At 44.3% G+C, this 23,598-nt stretch overlaps 2 protein-coding genes across 5 annotated transcripts in view; one reads left to right on the top strand and one right to left on the bottom strand.

Annotated features, from left to right (window-relative positions):
* Positions 1-1,781, bottom strand: part of LOC126416794 (endonuclease G, mitochondrial) — a 48,836-nt gene extending 47,055 nt beyond the window's left edge. The window contains exons 1-2 of the mRNA XM_050084664.1: positions 779-1,781; positions 490-683 (exon numbers count right to left, since the gene is read on the bottom strand). Of these exons, the coding sequence (XP_049940621.1) occupies positions 490-683; positions 779-1,006 (422 nt within the window). The 5' untranslated portion in view covers positions 1,007-1,781. The remainder of the gene's footprint in view (positions 1-489; positions 684-778) is intronic.
* A 132-nt stretch (positions 1,782-1,913) lies between these two features.
* Positions 1,914-23,598, top strand: part of LOC126416793 (uncharacterized) — a 53,040-nt gene continuing 31,355 nt past the window's right edge. Inside the window, exons 1-3 of one of the 4 annotated variants that reach the window (XM_050084662.1) lie at positions 1,914-2,049; positions 3,701-3,853; positions 21,847-21,972. In XM_050084662.1, coding sequence (XP_049940619.1) covers positions 3,752-3,853; positions 21,847-21,972 — 228 coding nt within the window. In that variant the 5' untranslated portion in view covers positions 1,914-2,049; positions 3,701-3,751. The other 3 variants (XM_050084660.1, XM_050084661.1, XM_050084663.1) reach the window with 3 other exon arrangements.

The raw sequence follows: 23,598 nt of genomic DNA, 5'->3' as shown, positions 1-23,598 counted from the left end.
GTGGTGCTGCAGAAGAATGCTGAGGATTAGATGGGTAGATCACATAACTAATGTGGAGGTATTGAATAGAATCTGGGAAAAGAGAAATTTGTGGCACACCTTGACTAGAAGAAGGGATCGGTTGGTAGGACATGTTCTGAGGTATCAAGGGAGCACCCATTTAGTATTGGAGGACAGTATGGAGGGTAAACATCGTAAAGGCAGACCAAGGGATGAATATGCTAAACAGATTCAGAAGGATGTATGTTGCAGTAGGTACTGGGAGATGAAGAAGCTTACACAGGATGGAGTAGCATGGAGAGCTGGATCAAACCAGTCTCTGGACTGAAGACAACAACAACAACTTACTGAAAACGTGGTTTGTTCCTTCAAAATTGCTATTTATTACGAGTACTTAATGGAAACATGAAAGAGGAAAAATTAATGGTTGTGTGATGGTAAAGGTTTCCAGGTATGAATTACAAGTTGTGTGAAATCTACTTACAGTACCTAAAGAATTTATGAATAGAGTCATCCTCCTTGAATTCGCACTTGGAACGATCTATTGCATCGTTATGCCTCACTGATTCGCGTTTTAAGTGTTCAAACACCCAATGGGCTACACGATTTCTTCGATCATAAGACAAAATGAAATCGTCAAACGATCTCACATTGTCAAGCCCTGGAAAGCCAAACCTCATGATCTGTAATAAGAGAAAATTATTTTTTCACGTGTGTAACACTTCTAAAAATTACAAATACGTGTCATAAGTACAGGACAGAAAAAACAAACATTTACCTGTGAAACTCTACTTTTTGGTACTGGCATGTTCGTCGTATTTTCATCAACTACCGTGATTTCCTTAGGAGTTATGGGAGCAGCAGCAGATACGGTTCCAAACAAAGGCACACCAGGTAGCACTGGATGGGCGATGCTTAAACGTTTACGTTCTGACCATTTACCCCCATACCAGCCAGCTAATCCGGCGCCCGATAACAGAATGACCTCTACTGCTATATTTCTCATTTTAGCACTCTTAAGGTAAACTGTTGATACGTTTGTCAACAGGGAAAATACACAACTGTTGCTTGTTGCTTCCAAAGCGACACACGATCGATAAGCACTTCAGCTTCTTGGTTGTGACCAGTGACATAAGAAAAACGCGACAAACGCAGTAAACAATATGGCCACTACCATAAAAAGTGATGCTCTTGGCGATTTTTTCAAACGGGCTAAGCTGCAGATCAGTCGGCCACTACAACCAGGCTTTTTTTTTTTTTTTTTTAATATCACGTTTGCTGACTTCGCTAAATCACAACCAGCCTGTCACATTCCAACCTCGCACTGAACTGCAGTTCAGTCTGTCACCCACAAATAATTTTTAATGCTCTAACATTCGTTGGGGGTTGGTTTCGCCAAATAAAAAACGGTAAATATATGCACCTAAAGGTGACGCGACAGCACACATTACGACACTGGCCAAAGCTGATGTGTCGTATCTAACATTCCTCTTGATCCACAGAGCTTTCAAAGTACTGACCTCAAAATTTCACGGGAAAATGTGTAGCGAAGTTGGATCTGCAATAGCACAATTCATTATGGTTTTCTTAGTGTCCAATTTTTATAACATGCCGTTAAATTCTCTCAAATGCACCTACAAAGTGTGGGATTTGTCCGACATTTATTTACAATCCTGATACAGCTGCATACCTCCTACGTACACACAAAAGTTGCGCACGTTTCGAACATCATGTCGATGAATCACGTGACGTCACAAAGATTTAAAATAACAGGGAATATTACAGATTGAGGGGTGTAAACGGCATGCACCAGTCTCAAAAACATTGTTCTTCGACTTCAGCTGAGCAGATATTTTCGGACATAAAATTCTTATACCACGATGTGGCAACATGTAAATATTTCCCGGCACACAGTCCGTCCACGCCTCTCTCGGATGTAAAAGCATTCTGATTGGTTGACAAGCCACCCAACTGTCTCACGAAATTCTTATATTCCTTCCCTTCATATATATTCGTCGTTGCAGTAGTAGCAGTTCTTCATTTATTTACGTAAGAACCTTTATGGGATATTTTTCTGTAATTTGCTTAGGACATTCATCTGAAACCTGCTGTTTCCGTTCAGTAGCACTTTACAAAAAAATTTAAAGTGAACACGTAGTCGTAATGTCGCCGTAGATTCTTGCCGAACAGATTCTTTGCAGCATATTAGCTTTACTAATAACATCAGGCTAGTTGACAACTGAAATAACTTCTGCGGCCAAAAACATTAGAAAGAAGGAAAGAGCAACTACATTAGTGTAATGTAAACATGCTTGCACGTATTTTGTAGTTCGCAGGGGGATAGAACAGTCTTTATATTTTCATGTCATTGGTAAGTACAGCATTAACCAGCACGCTAAACCATTGTGTTTTAGTCAACAGTGATGTGAAAGGTATTGAAAATAAAGCGATACTACATAATAAACTATGAAGATTTTAAGGAGAAATTTTTAGTGCTTCCCATGGCTGCACAAACTGCCTTTTGTGAAATGGCCCCTAGGACGTTATTAAAGCAGACTTGTTCGTTCTGCAACTTAACTCTTGGTGTCTTGTGTACTTGGAAACGTCTCACGAGTTTTGAAAGTTGGAACGACTAACAGGATAATCTTTTGAATCAGACTTTCTTCGTTGTCTCCCATGTTTCGCTGCCCTTAATTAACATGTAGAATGAGAATTGAAGTGAACGGCATAGTACGGATCTTAACAAGCGACGTAAAGAACAATAGCCAAATTGATCGTTTCTTTTCAGTCCTTTCATGTGATGCAGTAATTGCTATGTCACATTGTAGTGTTTTCTACGTATTGTGATAATGTTGCGACTGATCACGTCATGACGTAAGTGGCTGAAATGTAGCTGCCTCTTTGCGGGCGATACAGTTTGATATTTTATTTTATTTTGATATATGTTACTTTATACATTCGAATTTCGCGTATATATTTATCTAGCTTTGTTAACACACACATCGGATTTGACAGACGTACAATTCTTAGAAATTTATATGCACCAGATGCCTATATGCCATGTGGCAACTACATAAATTCAAAAGAAGAGCAGCTGTACTGCTGTTCTTTATGCCATTATTATCAATCGCTATGCACAGATTTGTGTAAATTAAATTTGTCAGTTGATTTATTCTGTCAGCATAACTCCTAAAACTTTACCCTCAGTGTAACAACGCTGTAATTTATCTGTAACAACTCTGCAATTTATCTGTAATATAAGCATGTACAAAAGTGAGACTGAAAGTGTACACACTATAGAATTCCCACATTGAAGATAGCAACAGATGTCTACAAGTGAACCACTGTAAACTGTATAGTCATTAGTTAAATATAGCTGAAACAATCTTTTTCTGTGCCACTTTGTCACATACCTACCCGTGAAAGTTGCCCACTGTACATAATACTCATTGCTGTGAGAGTTGTAGTGCAGTAATCCATATGAGGTTAATATATTGAACATCAGTAGGTGATATGCTTGATAAGGGACAAAGGAAACTTTTTAAAATGTTCAGTTTACCTTAGCTTATTACACATGCCAATGAAGTAACCATGTAAGAAATAGCTTTCCTTTTCTCTGAAATTAGTAACAATACATCATACTTTGAAAGCGTTTTGATACCTAGCTTAGTTGTTAGCACGTGGCATTTACGATTTTCAGTAGCGCCAGCTCAGATGGAGACAAGCCAGTGACATTACATAAAGAGACTTGATGGATCCGGCATACAGAATAGTGCCGGATGGCCAAGTTCGGTCAGCTGCTGAAGGAGGAAGAGATGTGCAAGAAGTAGAAGTTGCGACACCTGCAGCAGTGGTAAGTGTAATTAGTTTCCTCACATATTTTGTGTGGGGCTGTTTCCCAGTTGCAGCAACTAAAGTTTTAGTTCATTTTGTGGTATGTAGAGTAGAAAATTGTTATAAAAATAGTAGAGAGTTGGTTTATTACGTCCCATATATACATTTCTCGCGTGTTTCATTAGCTTATTTTCTAAGTCTGCATAGAAATTGCTGTTTGTTTTCTTTATTTTTTGCCATAAGTAATGCTGAGATGAAGACAATAAGAATAAATCATTTGTTGCTGTATGATAGGAAATACATAGGAAGAAGTGAAGAAAACAGTACAACCATCAGTTTTCACCCAGGGAATTATCAACAAGGCAGCTATTTGCTTGTGCAACATAACTTCTCAGTAGACTGTCAGATATAAAATTGTATGTCTTTAACTATCAACACACCACATGAAGGTAGTGTTTTTAGTGGGGGACATTATTGTTATTAATTCTGGGAAACAAAAAAACTGGCATTGGAAATTTCACCTGATATACATGGCTCAAACGAAGTCCACAGTAGCAGAACCCAGGTATACCTCCAAAACACAGTACCAGAAATGTTGCTTGACCCATTTAGCTTAAACGACATCTACAAAACCTCATAACTCTGGTATGGAACACTTCATTTACACTAATAGCTAAAACAAAAGTAGTGCACGTAACTTATACTGAAAACCAAAAATCATCCATATAGATAAAACAAACTCCATGATGCTTACCAGTCACAAATCAGCACGATTTCCAGTACCTTACAACACAAACCAAAAATTCATAAAAAACTGCATCAGTGCCATTTTTGATACACAAGACCCATCATATGTACTACAATAAAAAACAAACAAAATCTCGAAAACTTACCAACCAAAGTCTGACACACACACACACACACACACACACACACACACACACACACACGTAACTGGAACATAGGATCTATAGCCAGTAACTTCCACATCAGGCTTAACTAAACTTCACATTCAATCTGTTGTGACAGCAATATTTACATCCACCTCAAATGTAAAGTACTTGTGGTGTTAGGTTCGTCTACCTTTGAATTTAGAAAATGTCATTCTCTAAGAGATGGACATTGCTACTGACAGTTATCTAGTAAGCCTCCCTATTGATGAATCGATAGCCTTTGGTTGCCTGGCAGTAATCTACAAATGTTAATTTCTGCGAGTTCTTGTTTACTACTTAATGCGATGGCGTTTCAGAATGTGGCCCGTAGCACTGCAAGCAAAAATCCTTAGGCGTGACAAAGCTAGCTTTCTCCTGTACCAAAATTCATATTGCATTTTACTTCTGAGTGTGGTGGATGAAAACTATTTGGTAGGTATGCAGCTGTAGACACAGAAACCTAATAGGGTAATTTCATGTGAAATCACCCAGTGGCCGTTGCCCTTATGTCACAGATTTTTCAGAAAATTTGATGTAAAAATGTGCATAATGAGTGACGGTTAAAATATTTTTTCTAGAATTTTTTGACCAAAATTGTAATTAGGAGACCATTTTGAAATGTGGACCCCTTCTACCATCTGGCGTTGAGAAACACAAAGGCCTTGTAAATTTGTAAACACTATAACTTTTTTATTTATGAATCAATTTTATCAATTTGGTGTCATTGGAAAGTAAAAGAATAGTGCTGTGTCTAAGCAACAAATGTTTGAAAATTTGTAATTTCTCACTTTTTTTTGCAAATTGTTTTTCACCAGAATCACAAATTCCACCATCTGAATTTTTGTTTCAAATAATTCCTACTGCCATTCTTTTTCAATAATGCTGTAATACATTACAATGGAAAAATTCAGTCGAGCAGCAACACTCACAAGCTGTGTGTGTTAGGTTTTTGTATGTCTGTGCACTTTATATATCTGAAAGACTTTTTGTCTTGATTTTGTTCTTCTTACATAAGCAGCCATTCTGTGTGGTAATTAGAGAACAAGAAAGTTTCAAACCATCGAGTTATTTTCTGCAACATACACAGTTGATTAAAAATCACAATGGAAAACAAATGTTCTTTGGGTTTTATGTCAGCAGATGTGTGTCAGAAGAAAAGCGGTAGCAGTGAAGAGCTTGATTAATAGATATGTCAAGCCTGAATCAAACTGATATTGAATTATTGAAGCTAAGAAGCACCTGTGAAAATATTGAGTGTGTTTGTTCTTCTCACAAAAGGCTCTATTTAGGAACATTTGAAGACAAAGATTTTTCTGTGACCCTTTTAAGAAGCATGGTAAAAAGACTGCTAAGAAATCTTTGAAACCCATTTCTTTAACCATGGCAAGGAAATATAAAACCCTTGGACTTATCCCAGGTACCAAGCTGTGCGTAACATGCCATAAGGACATTATCTCCTATGGGGGATAACATTCCAGGGATGGATGAATGTAAAGTTAAAGATCAAGAATATACATCAGATCCATCTACAGCTTTTCAAAAACTTAATGAAAGTTGTGAACTGCTTAAGGTTACCAAGAGAGCACAAGACAGGCATCCAGAATACATTTGATCCAAGTCTCGCCGCTTAGCTTTAAAATTCCAGCAAACAGCATCAGAAGTGCTACATGTTCCAGTGAAAAATGTGTCTGAAGAAACTGGCAGTGCTGAATGTACAGACTGTAATATTTTAATGTGAAAACTTAAAGAGAAATTCAGCAGAAGTTCTTTTAAAGATAAACTACAAATACTTACCTTAACACCAGCTTCATGGAGTAAAGAAAAAAATCCGAATGTTTTTTAACACTACCGAATACATGGTAAAGAAATCGAGGGTATTGCTAAAAGAAGATGGTATTTTGTCAAAAGGGAGTTATAAATTGGGAAACAGAATATGTAAGGATGTAGAAAAACGTGTCCAGAATTTTTACTGTGAAGATGATATAAGTCGCATTTCTGCTAATAAAAAGAACGGTCTGTCTGTCCCTTCAGAAAATGGCAAAAGAGTGTATAAGACAAAAAGACTAATTTTACATAAGCTGAAAGATGTATACTTAGCTTTCAGAGAAAAATACCCTGAAGATAAAATTGGTTTTACTAAATTTTGTGAACTTAGGCCAAAAGAATGGGTTACTGTAAACAGTCCTGGAATGCATAACGTATGTGTATGCATGTATCACCAAAACATAAAACTGTTTAAACATGCTGCACATGTGAAAGAACCGTACACTGAACTTCTACAGAAACTTGTTTGCAATCTGTAAAACTAGGAGGGCATGCTGTATCACTGATCTTGGTGTCGTGGCGAATATGAACTGTGCAATTTTTTAATGGATCTGGAGTCCTTACAAGATTGTGAAAATGTTGTATCCAAACAATGGATGCAAACTGATTTACCTACACTGGAGACATTAATGAAGACAACCGATGAATTTGTTGAGTATCTCATGCAAGAACTTCAAAACCTAACACAACATCATTATGTATCAAAATCTGAGTAACTACTTCAAATCAAGCAAAGAAACCCTCTCTGATACTACATGCATCATCATAGTGGATTTTGCAGAGAACTATACCTGTTTGCTTCAGGTTGCTGCCCAAGGATTTTACTGGCAGGGCATTCAAGTCACCCTTGATCCTTCTGTGGTGTATTTTAAAACAGATGATTGCATTAAGTCAATGTCATTGTGTTGTATAAGTGACTGTTTGCAGCATGATACGAACACATTCTGTGTTTTCCAGAAAACTGCTCTCACTTATGTATTGGAACAATTACCACACATCCAGCATGTTATGTACTTCAGTGATAGCAGTTCTGCACAATGTAAAAACTTTAATAACTTTTTTAATTTGTGCCATCACAAGCAAGATCATGGAGTAACTGCAGAACGGAATTATTTTGCCACTAGTCTTGGCAAAAATGCATGTGGTGGAGTTGGTGGTACTATTAAATGTTTAGCAACAAGAGCAAGTTTTCAGCATCCATATGACAGTCACATTTTAAGTCCAAAAGATCTGTTTATATTTGCCAAAACTTATGTTCCAGGAATAGAAACCTTTTATGTTACAACAGAGAAGATAAAGTTCACAAATGTGTTACAAAAACGATATGAGACTGGTTCTACCTTTCCTGAGACAGGAGTGAATCATTTTTTCAAACCACTGAATGAAAACAAGTTGCTGATAAAGCGTGTTTCATCATCTACTAAATTCATTCAAGTTCCTCATGGAACTCAAAACAATGACCTCTAACGCAATTTAAGAAGAAACATTTGTCGCAGCTATCTACGATAACCAGTGGTGGCTTGGAAAAATTCTAGTGATAAGTGAAGAACACAGAGATGCAAAACTCAAGTTCATAAGTCGAAGTGGCCCTTCCGCAAGCTATTCATGGCCACTTCACACTGATGTTTGCTGGATATCTTATGAAAACATTTTAATGACTTCGCCTGCTCTTAGTGCAAGCACAAGTACTGCTCTTTATATACTTTTGAATCAGACATAATATTGTCCATTGAAAACTTGTTTGACAGAATCAATGCTTTTTTTGAATTTTATGAATGTGTTTTATGAGAACTGATCATCATTTGTGACCTAGGTAAGAGTCACAAAATGAAACATCTATATTATTATTTATGTTTTTTCTGTTTTAAATGATTAAACAGAACAAACACCCTTCAGTTTTATTTTAATGTGGTACAATAGGAATTCTTTGAGACAAAATTTAAAATGGTGACACTTGTGATTTTGATGAAAAAAATTCATGAAGTTCATTAAAAAAATTGGAAAACGACATTAATTACAGATTTTCACATATTTATATGCAAAGTTGCACCATTTTTATAGTTTAGTGATATAGTTGGTCCTTTTATCTTTCAAATGACACCAAATTGAATAAAATTGATATATAAATAAGGGAGTTATAGTAGTTAAAAACTTTCAACCTACCTTTTGTACTGACGCCAGAAGGAGAAAATGCTAGACATTTCGAAATAGCCCCCTGACTACAGTTTTGATCTAAAAAAATCTGAAAAAAAATTATTTTATCTGTGACATGATGGCAACGAGATTTCTTTATTTTGGGTGACTTTAAATGAAGTAAGCCAATACTCCTTCGGTAAGTTGACATCGAACCTCATGGTTTGTGGTTTTTTCAACCATCTACATTTACATCTATACTCTGCAAATCTCCAGGAAATGCATGGCAGAGAGTACGCCCCATTGTATCTTGTTATGAGAGTTTCTCCCCATTCCATTCACATATGCAGCAAGGGAAGAATAATTGTTTGAATGCCTCTTTGCATGATGTAAGTAATCTAATCTTATAGTCACGATCTCTATGTCATTGATATGTAAGAGTTTGTGTATTCATTGAGTAATCATTTAAAACTGTTTCTTGAAACTTAGTTTGTAGACTTAATGGTTTACATCTATCTTCAAGAGGCTGACAATTCAGTTTCTTCAGTATTTCTCTGCCACACTACCATGGGTCAAACAAACCTGTGACCATTCTTGCTGACCTTCTCTGTATATGTTCAGTATCCCTTGTTGGTTCTATTTGGTATTGGCCCCCTACACTTGAGCAATATTCTGGAATGGGTTGCACAAGGGATCCTTAGTAAACTGATTGCACTTCCCCAGTATTCTGCCAGTTAACCAAAGTCTACCACCTGCTCTACCCATGACTGAATATATGTGATCATTCCATTCCATTTCATTTCCCTAAAAAGTGTTACATCCGGGAATTTGTCTAAGTAGGTTGAGTCCAACAGCGACTCATTGATTTATAGTCATAGGATACTACATTATTCATTTGGTGAAGTGCACAATTTAACTTTTCTGAAAATTTAAATCTTATCAAGATCTGATTGTTTATGCAGCGTCTCTGTGATAGTGTTTCATTATAGATAACTGCATCTTCTGCAAAATGTGTGATTTAGTGTCAATGTTGTACGCAAGATCATTAATATACAACATGAACAGCAAGGTTCTCAACACACTTCCCTGGGGCACACCTGAAGTTGCTTCTACATCTGATGATGACTCTCCATCCAAGATAACATCTCCCTACCAAAAAGTCCTCAACCAGTCTGAAATTTCACTTGATACCCTATATGGTCATACTTTTGACAATAAGCATAGGTGCAGCAATGGGTCAAATGCTATTCAGAAATCAAGAAACTCTGCATCTACCTGGTTGCCTTGATCCAAAACTTTCAGTATGTCATGTGAGAAAAGTAAGTTGAGTTTCACATAATTGATGTTTTTGGAACGCATGCAAGTTGGCATTTAGCACATTATTCTGTTAGAGATACCTCATTATACTTGCGCTCAGAATATGTTCCAAGATTCTACAGTAAATTATGTCAAGGATATTTTACAATAGTTTAGTGGATCACTTCCACTACCCTTCTTATAGACTGGTGTGACCTGTGTTTTCTTCGAAGAACTGGGAACAGTTTTTAGTTTTAGTTATCTAGGATAGATGTAGGTAGAAGAGGGGCTAACAGCCACAAATTCGGTGTAGGATCTGGTTGAGATTTCATCGTGCCCTGGAGAGTTGTCAATTTAACGATTTCAGCTGTTTCTCAACACCACTGACACTTCATTCATCTTTTCAGTGGTATGAGGATTAAATTGGGACAGTTCTCCTGGGTTTTTCTTTATAAAGAAATATTTGAAAACAGAGTTAAGCATTTCAGCTTTTGCTTTGCTACCCTCAGTTTCAGTTCCTGTGTCATTCACTAGGGACAGGATACTAACTTAGGTGCCACTAGTAGCCTTTAAATATGACCAGAATTTCCTTGGGATTCGTGAAAGATCATTTGACAATATTCTACTACGGTAGTCATTGAAGGCATCACACATTACTCTTTATACCTATTACGCCATAGTCTGTTTCTTTACAGTGACTGTACACCGTGGTTGAGGTCTGTTTGTCGCCATTAGATCCAATACATTTGTGTTGTGAGTGGGTTTCTGAACTAATTGTTCTAGGTAGTTTTCAGAGAAGGCATTTAATATAATGTTTCACAGGATGTCTTATCACACCCACCACCAACAAAACTGCAATTTTCCCAGTTGATTTTTGTGTGATTAAAGTCTCTATTAATGATTACTTTAGGATTGGGGAACTTATGTACAAGCGAACTGAGGTTTTCACTATAGTTTTCAGTTACATGAGGAGATAGAATTACATATTGTGGACGATAGAAAGAGCCAATTATTTTATGCCCACCCCTGATATTGCGTCTTGCCAAAACAATCTCACATGGAGCTTCAATTTCTATCTTGGTGGATCTGAGTTTCTTGTCTACTGTGACATACGCCACTGCTATTTCTCATTAGCCTAACCTTGCAATATACACTTAAATTTTCCCCAAACATCTCTCAACTGTCAGTTTCAGGTTTCAACCTGCTTTCTGTACCTAGTATTTTGTGAGCTTCAATGCTTTTCAAGAGCCGTTCAAACTGTGGCACTTTGTTGCAAATGGTTTAGCAGGTAACCATTATGATCTCAATACTCTCGCATATGGGAGGCCTCTTCTTCATTCTTACACTGATACATCAGGGTGTCCTATAGCTGTTGGTATCTGGATTGGATGGAGAGCTGCATAATCTTAAAAAAACTTGCACTCTACACATAGTCAGCTGCCTGAGTAGCAGTACTGCACACCTGACCCAACGAGGGGGGACTGTACATCTCTCAACCCTATGGCGCTGGTCCAGGAAGTTGCAGCTTAGCTTGTCACAGAACCTTCAAAGTCTCTGGTTCGGTCCTTCACTCGACTCCAAAGCAATGGGCTACGATCAGTTCTGGAGACAATACTGCAAATTGTGAGCTTCGTCCCAACTCCTTGCGCAAGGCTGGTCTTGTCAACCATCTCTGCCAGTCGCTGGGATGGTCCAAGTACGACCTCGGAGCCCAGACAACAGGCATCATTTGTTCCAATATGCACCACAATCTGCAGTTGGTTGCACCCTGTTCCCTCAGTAGCTGCTGGGATAGCCTCTTCAACAAGTTGAATTGGGTCTCTCAGCAACAATAATTATTTCCAGCAATAGGCGTTGTTTCTATTGGCCACCATGAATCTGGATGTATTAATTCCAAGGTGTGTTTAGAATACCTTTTGGTAGCTTTGAGTGGAAGATATGACTGTTTCCCATTATGCGCAACTCGCTGGGATCTTTGACCACATAGTCATGTTAAACTTTTGCCAACTTCAGCATACTCACACTACTTGTATGTCCTAAGCTGCAATGCCATAGAAGTTAACTTCTTTTTGTGTTGTAGCATTGTTACATTTTACCCGTATTTGAGCAGTAGATGACATTCTTATAAATTTTTTCAAAGAGACTGGATTTCCATGCACAACTACAGTTTTTAACATATATAAAATGTTACTTTACACCTGGGCACATAAACATTTTGTTGAGCATTTTTGGTATAAATAACATGAAAACTTTGTAAAAGTTTTGTTTTAGTAAATGAATTAGCAATACATGCACTACACATTTACTTGAATAACCACAGTGACAGTAAAAAATAAATAGTAAACAGAAAACAGTTGATATTAATCTAGTCTAGGTAATGGGCAGAGCAGTTCCATGCAAATTAGCAAATATGTTTATTTAAACAAATGACAATAAAATGCCTAAATAACAAATTTCACATGATGCTTTAATCTTCATGTACTCCTACATTAACTACTCTAATTGGTAACATTTTATACCTCAAGGTTTTTTAAATATGGCAAAGTATACAGTAGGTTTACAACATGTCAGCTTGGACCGAAGATAACGCAACATAATGATACCCTAACCTGCTGTGTAGATCAAAACACAATGAATGGTCTCTCTCCCTCACCGCCACCACCCCCCCCCCCCAATTAATGTGAAAGAAAGAAAAAGATGACAACCATGAAGGACTTGTGTATCACATTTTTCAGCAGTCAGCAATGTCCATACTTTTTTTTTAATATGGCTCCAGTGTACAGTGATGAGAGAAAAGAAATTGTTTAGATAGTTAAGGGGGTTGAAAATTTAATTTTGTGAGGGTCCGGCATTTGATAGTAGAAGGAAGAGAAGGATAATAGTATGTGAACATGGACTGAGGGAAAGAAACGAAAGAGGAAGTCGCCTGGTTGAACTTTACATGTGGCATAATTTAATCACTACTAACACTTGGTTTAAGAATCTTGAAAAAAGGTTGTTTACATGAAGAGACCAGGAAACACTGGAAGATTTCAGATTGGTTGTATAATGGTAAGATAGAGATTTCAAAACCAGATTTTAAATTTCTGAGCAGTTTTATTGGTTATGAACTGTAGGTCAAGATGGAATAAATTGCAAAAAGGTCATAAATTACGGAGGTGGGTTCAGGGTAAGTTGAAAGAACCAGAGGTTGTAGAAAGTTTCGGAAGGAGCATTAGTCAACAGTAGACTGAAATGGGGGGAAAGCAATACAGTAGACAATCAATGAGTAGCTTTGAGAGAAGAAATAGTGAAGACAGGAAAGGATCAAATAGGTAAAAACACAATGCCTAGCAGAAGTCCTTGTATATCACAGGGCGTATTGGATTGATGAAAGGAGAAAATATAAAAATACAGCAAATGAGGCAGGTGAATGGAATACAAAAGTCTAAAAATACGAGGGTTAAGCAGGAACAGGTAAAGGGCGTAGATGAAGATGAGATAGGAGACGATACTGCAAGAATAATTTAACCGTTTAATGAAAGACCTAAGTTGAAACAATATTGCTGGAGTAGATGACATTCCATCTGAACTACTGATATTCTTGGGACAGCCAGTCATGACAAAACTATTCCACTAGGTGTGCAAGATATGAGACAGGCGAAATACCCTCAAACTTGTAATAATTCCAATTCCAAAGACAGTAAGTGCTGACAGGTGTGAATATTACCGAACTACCAGTTTCATAAGTCAAGGCTGAAAAACACTGACATAAATTATTTACAAAAGAATGGAAAAACTGATAGAAGCCAACCTCAGAGAGAACAGTTTGGCTTCCAGAGAAGTGTTACAAATGTGAGACAATACTGACCCAATGACTTCTCATAGAAGATAAGGAAAGACATAACTGTGTTTATAGCTTTTGTAGATTTGGAGAAAGCTTTTGACAATGTTGACAGGAATATGTTCAGAAATTCTGAAGGTGGAAGGGTGAAATACAGGGTGTGAAGAGGTACATACCACTTGCACAGAAACAAGACGGCAGTTATATGACTCGGAGGGCGTGAAAGAGAAGCAGTGGTTGAGAAGGAAGTGAGTGGGGGAGCCTATCATCAATCTGCATTGAGCAAGCAGTAAAGGAAACCAAAGAAATATTTGGTAAAATAATTAAAGGTCAGGGAGAAAAAAATAAAAATTTTGAGGTTTGTGACACTGAAGTTCTGTCAGAAACAGCAAAGGACTTGTAAGAGCAGTTGAATGGAGTGGACAGTGTCTTGAAAGGAGGATACAAGAGGAACACCAACAGAAGCAGAATGAGGGTCTGAAGTGTAATCAGGTTAAATCAGGTGATGTTGACGAGACACTAAAAGTAGTAGATGAGTTTTGCTATTTTGCCATTGGAATGACTGATGATGGCTGAAGTAGGAAGGAAATAAAATGTAGACAGGCTATTGCAAGAAAAGCATTTCTGAAGAAGAGAAAGTTGGTAACAGTGACTTTAAATTTATGGAAGTGAAGAATGCTGAAGATTAGATAGGTAGAGCATGCAACTAATGAAGAGATATTAATATGAGGGTTGGAACTTAATAGTGGCAACTATTTATTCACAACCGATACAAAAGAGTTACATGTGTACACCTGTTACTGTTCTTCAAAGTAGTCAACAGCGTTGTGTAGAACCCGTTGCCAGCAATGTGGAAGGCATAGTGTACCATTAGCAGAGCCTTTTGTGTTGATGGTGTGAATGGAGCGGTCTAAAATTTTGGTGATCCTCATGTACGATTGTGATAGTGTTACCCTAACGCATTACATTCCTCCACGGCAGACCATCGATGCACAGTAATACTGTTTGTTTTTGGAGCATCACCTGCAATCAGCTTTTCGAAAGAAGCAGCGACACTTTCTGCGCAACCCACCCATCATTTTGCATGACAATGCACAAGCACATACAGCGCAAGCTGCTCTTTGGTCGATGGGACTGGAAAGTACTATACCATCCACCATACTCCCTGAACTTAAGTCCTTGTGACTTTGATTTGATTCTGAAGATGAAGGAACCACTTCATGGCATTTGCTTCAGAACTGTTCCAAAGATTCGACAGGCAGTAGACTGCTCCATCATTCGCACCATCGACTGGACAGGCTCTGCTAATGGTGTACTGTACCTTCCACATCGCTGGCAATGGATTCTACGCATTGCTGGCGACTACTTTGAAGGACAGTAACAGGCGCAAACATGTAACTCTTTTGCATCGGTCGTGAATAAATAGTTGCCACTATTTAAGTTCCAACCATCATAGAATCAGGGCGAAAAGAAATTTGTGGCATAATTTGCCTAAGGAAGGGTTTGGTTAACAGGACACATTCTGAGACATCAAGGTGTTTGTGGGTGACCACCACATATTTTTCTTACAGTACATCTTTGCAAATTAAGACTTTCTTTCTTAAAAGTGAGTTACCCCTGAACATTGTCCCATGTGATATTATTTAATGAAAGTATGCAAAATATGTCAACTTTCTGATTTCCCTCCCCCCAAGATTTCCAATGATTCTGAGTCCAAATATAGCTGAACGAAGTTTTTTTAGAAGTTCCAAAATACGCTATTTCCAATTTAAATTCTCCTCAATATGGACACCAAAGAATTTCGAAGTGTCCACCCTATTTATTATTTTCTTGCCGTGTGCTACACTTATCACTGGTGTATTACCAGTAGATGTGCAGAACTGAGTATGTTGTGTCCTTTCAGAATTGAGGGCGAGACCATTCACAGAAAACCAGTCAGTGATACTTTTAAGAACTTTCTCTACCGTACCTTTTGTTTCTGTATGTATGCTTGAATTTATTGCAAAACTAGTGTCATCTGCAAAAGGAACTAATTCTGCTTGTTGTGTATTAGACGGGAGATCATTTACATATATGAGGAATGATAGTAGACCTAAGATTGAGCCATAGGGTACCCCAATAGTGATTTCTCCACTGTCAGAATTATATCACCAAACTATATTGGTTGAATTACTAGTATAGCCTGGGGACTAGTCTAGCATTTCCACAACACTGTCGTATTTTCTTATTCCACGGGCCGCTTTCTGGTATCAAAGATTCGTTAAATATGTATGACACTGCTTTGATTACGTCTCCAAATTACCTTCATTAAAGTTGTTAAAGTTTTGTTTTCACTTCCTATGTTGTCCCAGCTTGCATTTCAGTTAATTCTCTTCTTCCTGCTACAAACATTGCAATAACATTGTAAGTTGTTGTTGTTTATCTAACGCTGATTCTACTTGCAGTTTTCATACTTATTAATTCTACAGCTCATGTGTATTCCATATGTAATTGAAAGACCGTACTTAGTGGAACACTTTTTCTTGCGCAAAAATGTAGTTATTTTTTTGTGGGATTGTTCCCATGAGTTTCTGGTTTTGCTATGTTATTCTTATTTACTTTAACACATGATCCCATATTTCCACAAATTGTAGTAATTGCAAGTGGCTTCCACAATCAATATATGGGCCTCTTTCCTTCATGAACAAGTCTCTCAATGTGCATTTTCTTTTTTTACATTGCCTTTCTTGCAGTGTATTCATCATTGTAAAATGTTACCATTGTGTAGAAATCATAAATTAATTTGTGCTCAGTTGGATTTTACTTCTACTTATGAGCCACCTTGCCACATACTCCCCCTCTCCTGCTCCCCCTCTCCTGCTCCCCCTCTCCTGCTCCCCCTCTCCTGCTCCCCCTCTCCTGCTCCCCCTCTCCTGCTCCCCCTCTCCTGCTCCCCCTCTCCTGCTCCCCCTCTCCTGCTCCCCCTCTCCTGCTCCCCCTCTCTCTCCTGCTCCCCCTCTCTCTCCTGCTCCCCCTCTCTCTCCTGCTCCCCCTCTCTCTCCTGCTCCCCCTCTCTCTCCTGCTCCCCCTCTCTCTCCTGCTCCCCCTCTCTCTCCTGCTCCCCCTCTCTCTCCTGCTCCCCCTCTCTCTCCTGCTCCCCCTCTCTCTCCTGCTCCCCCTCTCTCTCCTGCTCCCCCTCTCTCTCCTGCTCCCCCTCTCTCTCCTGCTCCCCCTCTCTCTCCTGCTCCCCCTCTCTCTCCTGCTCCCCCTCTCTCTCCTGCTCCCCCTCTCTCTCCTGCTCCCCCTCTCTCTCCTGCTCCCCCTCTCTCTCCTGCTCCCCCTCTCTCTCCTGCTCCCCCTCTCTCTCCTGCTCCCCCTCTCTCTCCTGCTCCCCCTCTCTCTCCTGCTCCCCCTCTCTCTCCTGCTCCCCCTCTCTCTCCTGCTCCCCCCTCTCTCTCTCCTGCTCCCCCCCCTCTCTCTCCTGCCCACCCCCCCCTCCACTCTCTCTCCTGCCCACCCCCCCCCCTCCACTCTCTCTCCTGCCCACCCCCCCCCACCCTCCACTCTCTCTCCTGCCCACCCCCCCCCCCTCCACTCTCTCTCCTGCCCACCCCCCCCCCCTCCACTCTCTCTCCTGCCCACCCCCCCCCCTCCACTCTCTCTCCTGCCCACCCCCCCTCCACTCTCTCTCCTGCCCACCCCCCCTCCACTCTCTCTCCTGCCCACCCCCCCTCCACTCTCTCTCCTGCCCACCCCCCCCTCCACTCTCTCTCCTGCCCACCCCCCCCTCCACTCTCTCTCCTGCCCACCCCCCCCTCCACTCTCTCTCCTGCCCACCCCCCCCTCCACTCTCTCTCCTGCCCACCCCCCCCTCCACTCTCTCTCCTGCCCACCCCCCCCTCCACTCTCTCTCCTGCCCACCCCCCCCTCCACTCTCTCTCCTGCCCACCCCCCCCTCCACTCTCTCTCCTGCCCACCCCCCCCTCCACTCTCTCTCCTGCCCACCCCCCCTCCACTCTCTCTCCTGCCCACCCCCCCCTCCACTCTCTCTCCTGCCCACCCCCCCCTCCACTCTCTCTCCTGCCCACCCCCCCCTCCACTCTCTCTCCTGCCCACCCCCCCCTCCACTCTCTCTCCTGCCCACCCCCCCCTCCACTCTCTCTCCTGCCCACCCCCCCCTCCACTCTCTCTCCTGCCCACCCCCCCCCTCCACTCTCTCTCCTGCCCACCCCCCCCCCTCCACTCTCTCTCCTGCCCACCCCCCCCCCTCCACTCTCTCTCCTGCCCACCCCCCCCTCCACTCTCTCTCCTGCCCACCCCCCCCCTCCACTCTCTCTCCTGCCCACCCCCCCCCTCCACTCTCTCTCCTGCCCACCCCCCCCTCCACTCTCTCTCCTGCCCACCCCCCCCCTCCACTCTCTCTCCTGCCCACCCCCCCCCTCCACTCTCTCTCCTGCCCACCCCCCCCCCTCCACTCTCTCTCCTGCCCACCCCCCCCCCTCCACTCTCTCTCCTGCCCACCCCCCCCTCCACTCTCTCTCCTGCCCACCCCCCCCCCCTCCACTCTCTCTCCTGCCCACCCCCCCCCTCCACTCTCTCTCCTGCCCACCCCCCCCCTCCACTCTCTCTCCTGCCCACCCCCCCCCCCTCCACTCTCTTTCCTGCCCACCCCCCCCTCCACTCTCTCTCCTGCCCACCCCCCCCCTCCACTCTCTCTCCTGCCCACCCCCCCCCTCCACTCTCTCTCCTGCCCACCCCCCCCCCTCCACTCTCTCTCCTGCCCACCCCCCCCCTCCACTCTCTCTCCTGCCCACCCCCCCTCCACTCTCTCTCTCTCCTGCCCACCCCCCCTCCACTCTCTCTCTCTCCTGCCCACCCCCCCTCCACTCTCTCTCTCTCCTGCCCACCCCCCCTCCACTCTCTCTCTCTCCTGCCCACCCCCCCTCCACTCTCTCTCTCTCCTGCCCACCCCCCCTCCACTCTCTCTCTCTCCTGCCCACCCCCCCTCCACTCTCTCTCTCTCCTGCCCACCCCCCCCTCCACTCTCTCTCTCTCCTGCCCACCCCCCCTCCACTCTCTCTCTCTCCTGCCCACCCCCCCTCCACTCTCTCTCTCTCCTGCCCACCCCCCCTCCACTCTCTCTCTCTCCTGCCCACCCCCCCTCCACTCTCTCTCTCTCCTGCCCACCCCCCCTCCACTCTCTCTCTCTCCTGCCCACCCCCCCTCCACTCTCTCTCTCTCCTGCCCACCCCCCCTCCACTCTCTCTCTCTCCTGCCCACCCCCCCTCCACTCTCTCTCTCTCCTGCCCACCCCCCCCTCCACTCTCTCTCTCTCCTGCCCACCCCCCCTCCACTCTCTCTCTCTCCTGCCCACCCCCCCTCCACTCTCTCTCTCTCCTGCCCACCCCCCCTCCACTCTCTCTCTCTCCTGCCCACCCCCCCTCCACTCTCTCTCTCTCCTGCCCACCCCCCCTCCACTCTCTCTCTCTCCTGCCCACCCCCCCTCCACTCTCTCTCTCTCCTGCCCACCCCCCCTCCACTCTCTCTCTCTCCTGCCCACCCCCCCTCCACTCTCTCTCTCTCCTGCCCACCCCCCCTCCACTCTCTCTCTCTCCTGCCCACCCCCCCCTCCACTCTCTCTCTCTCCTGCCCACCCCCCCTCCACTCTCTCTCTCTCCTGCCCACCCCCCCTCCACTCTCTCTCTCTCCTGCCCACCCCCCCTCCACTCTCTCTCTCTCCTGCCCACCCCCCCTCCACTCTCTCTCTCTCCTGCCCACCCCCCCTCCACTCTCTCTCTCTCCTGCCCACCCCCCCTCCACTCTCTCTCTCTCCTGCCCACCCCCCCTCCACTCTCTCTCTCTCCTGCCCACCCCCCCTCCACTCTCTCTCTCTCCTGCCCACCCCCCCTCCACTCTCTCTCTCTCCTGCCCACCCCCCCTCCACTCTCTCTCTCTCCTGCCCACCCCCCCTCCACTCTCTCTCTCTCCTGCCCACCCCCCCTCCACTCTCTCTCTCTCCTGCCCACCCCCCCTCCACTCTCTCTCTCTCCTGCCCACCCCCCCTCCACTCTCTCTCTCTCCTGCCCACCCCCCCTCCACTCTCTCTCTCTCCTGCCCACCCCCCCTCCACTCTCTCTCTCTCCTGCCCACCCCCCCTCCACTCTCTCTCTCTCCTGCCCACCCCCCCTCCACTCTCTCTCTCTCCTGCCCACCCCCCCTCCACTCTCTCTCTCTCCTGCCCACCCCCCCTCCACTCTCTCTCTCTCCTGCCCACCCCCCCTCCACTCTCTCTCTCTCCTGCCCACCCCCCCTCCACTCTCTCTCTCTCCTGCCCACCCCCCCTCCACTCTCTCTCTCTCCTGCCCACCCCCCCTCCACTCTCTCTCTCTCCTGCCCACCCCCCCTCCACTCTCTCTCTCTCCTGCCCACCCCCCCTCCACTCTCTCTCTCTCTCCTGCCCACCCCCCCTCCACTCTCTCTCTCTCTCCTGCCCACCCCCCCTCCACTCTCTCTCTCTCTCCTGCCCACCCCCCCTCCACTCTCTCTCTCTCTCCTGCCCACCCCCCCTCCACTCTCTCTCTCTCTCCTGCCCACCCCCCCTCCACTCTCTCTCTCTCCTGCCCACCCCCCCTCCACTCTCTCTCTCTCCTGCCCACCCCCCCTCCACTCTCTCTCTCTCCTGCCCACCCCCCCTCCACTCTCTCTCTCTCCTGCCCACCCCCCCTCCACTCTCTCTCTCTCCTGCCCACCCCCCCTCCACTCTCTCTCTCTCCTGCCCACCCCCCCTCCACTCTCTCTCTCTCCTGCCCACCCCCCCTCCACTCTCTCTCTCTCCTGCCCACCCCCCCTCCACTCTCTCTCTCTCCTGCCCACCCCCCCTCCACTCTCTCTCTCTCCTGCCCACCCCCCCTCCACTCTCTCTCTCTCCTGCCCACCCCCCCTCCACTCTCTCTCTCTCCTGCCCACCCCCCCTCCACTCTCTCTCTCTCCTGCCCACCCCCCCTCCACTCTCTCTCTCTCCTGCCCACCCCCCCCTCCACTCTCTCTCTCTCTCCTGCCCACCCCCCCCTCCACTCTCTCTCTCTCTCCTGCCCACCCCCCCCTCCACTCTCTCTCTCTCTCCTGCCCACCCCCCCCTCCACTCTCTCTCTCTCTCCTGCCCACCCCCCCCTCCACTCTCTCTCTCTCTCCTGCCCACCCCCCTCCACTCTCTCTCTCTCCTGCCCACCCCCCCTCCACTCTCTCTCCTGCCCACCCCCCCTCCACTCTCTCTCTCTCCTGCCCACCCCCCCTCCACTCTCTCTCTCTCCTGCCCCGCCCCCCCTACACTCTCTCTCTCTCCTGCCCCGCCCCCCCTACACTCTCTCTCTCTCCTGCCCCGCCCCCCCTACACTCTCTCTCCCGCCCCGCCCCCCCTACACTCTCTCTCCCGCCCCCCGCCCCCCCTACACTCTCTCTCCCGCCCCCCCCCTCCACTCTCTCTCCCGCCCCCCCCCCCCTCCACTCTCTCTCCCGCCCCCCCCCCCTCCACTCTCTCTCCCGCCCCCCCCCCTCCACTCTCTCTCCCGCCCCCCCCCTCCACTCTCTCTCCCGCCCCCCCCCCTACACTCTCTCTCCCGCCCCCCCCCTCCACTCTCTCTCCCGCCCCCCCCTACACTCACTCTCCCCCCCCTACACTCTCTCTCCGGCCCCCCCCCCCTACACTCTCTCCCGCCCCCCCCCCCCTACACTCTCTCTCCCGCCCCCCCCTACACTCTCCTTTCTGTAACTGTCTTCTTTTTAGCGGCAAAAACTTTGTTGGAACAAGTGGCTGGCTTATGGTCACTGGTAGTCTTTGGATTTTATTGGGACACACACAACTTTTAACAGGAAACCTAAACTTTAAAACCAAAGCACTAAACACCTGTGTATTATGACTTCCTGTTTGTTCGTGCAATGCTGGCTGATGGCAGTTTCCCGTAGTAGTAGTATTGCTGTAACATTAGAATGTACTTATGAATGAAGTGATCAAATTTGTTGTTGCAGGATGGTGGTTTGCAGTACTATGTTGTGTACTCTCAAGATGGCGCACCAGTCAGTTACACACTTGCACCTCAGGTTGGTGCCACAGGAGGTGCAGTCTATTGCCCATCAGGTGCTACTCAGAATGCCGTACGTATGAGTTATGTTCTCAGTATACTCTGTAATGTGAAACAGCTTATATCTTAGTAGAATGCAGCAGGATTATATATGTTCAACATACTTTTCATTAAATGTAGACTGTGCGTAGCCATAGAAACTTCTCTTTTTCAGTGAACCGGGACAGACCTTCTCATACTGAACCAAAAAGTGTATGCAAAAGATGATGTACGTGACATATTGTGCTCTCGCGGTATTAAATTTTGTGAGTTTTGTTCTCCACGTTAGTGGTAAATAGTTAAGGTTTCCAATCCGACATGCCAGATATATATCTTTGTGGTTTCTTGGCATATAGTTGCTGACTGCATCTGTCTTTGTGCTGGTCCTAGAGTTTCACGGTAATGTGGTATCCAGTTATGTTTTCAACCTTGCAAAGACAAAATAAGAACAACTTGGTCTGCAGTCAAAATCACCTGCTTCTCCTGAAAACCCATATATGTTTTATTTATTAGTTAACTTCATAGACATTCATTCCAATGATGTTAACAATTCATTAGAAATTTTGGAAACATTAGAAGAAACAGGAAATAACTGACACTTCCAAGAATTTTGATTTGTACAATGATTGTTGTGCCATTAAAGTCAGTAACCAAAATAGAGTACATTCTGAGTTCAAATATATATCAAAAAACAAAGATGATGTGACTTACCGAACGAAAGCGCTGGCAGGTCGAAAGGCACACAAACATACACACAAAATTCAAGTTTTCGCAACAAACTGTTGCCTCATCAGGAAAGAGGGAAGGAGAGGGAAAGACGAAAGGATGTGGGTTTTAAGGGAGAGGGTAAGGAGTCATTCCAATCCCGGGAGCGGGAAGACTTACCTTAGGGGGGAAAAAGGACGGGTATACATGTGCGCGCGCGCGCGCGCGCTGTCCTTTTTTCCCCCCAAGGTAAGTCTTTCCACTCCCGGGATTGGAATGACTCCTTACCCTCTCCCTTAAAACCCACATCCTTTCGTCTTTCCCTCTCCTTCCCTCTTTCCTGATGAAGCAACCGTTGGTTGCGAAAGCTAGAATTTTGTGTGTATTTTTGTGTTTGTGTGTCTATCGACCTGCCAGCGCTTTTGTTTGGTAAATCTCTTCTTAAAATACATTAACAAAGAAGAGGCTGCAAATTATTTGGTTAAACAACGGAGATAGAGGAAACATGTAAATTCGAGCAGTGTGCAAGGCTGTTTTTGTTTAGTAAAATCTGAACATTAATTGTATAAATGAAAGAAAGATTTACAAGAAATGCACAATGTCCACCAGAACGAAACCCGCAAAAGTGTGAAAGAAAAACAGTTTGAAAGATTTAAAATGACTCAGGAGAGTCAATGCACTCTTACCAAGGGAGATTTACAAGACTGGGTACTCTGAAATGAAAGTGATGTTCAGTTTACTTTGACCTGGTTAAACAGATACACAAAGTTATTTAGAGAAGGAAGTCGCTAAATTATGAAGTTTACCTCCAGCAAATGTCTAGACGAGATGTCATTAATAGGTAAGACAAAGCTTCTCGTTATCCCGTAAAAGCTGTCTATATAAAGCCAGACAGATTTTGTGCAAACTGCAGTTCATCATTTCAAGTGGGGTGGGGGTGCAGGCAGAAACAGTC

This window comes from Schistocerca serialis, chromosome 8 (assembly GCF_023864345.2).
Source record: "Schistocerca serialis cubense isolate TAMUIC-IGC-003099 chromosome 8, iqSchSeri2.2, whole genome shotgun sequence".
Classification (NCBI taxonomy): Eukaryota; Metazoa; Arthropoda; class Insecta; order Orthoptera; family Acrididae; genus Schistocerca; species Schistocerca serialis.
The sequence above is the reverse complement of the archived record's forward strand: the minus strand, read 5'-3'. Positions and strand labels throughout refer to the sequence as shown.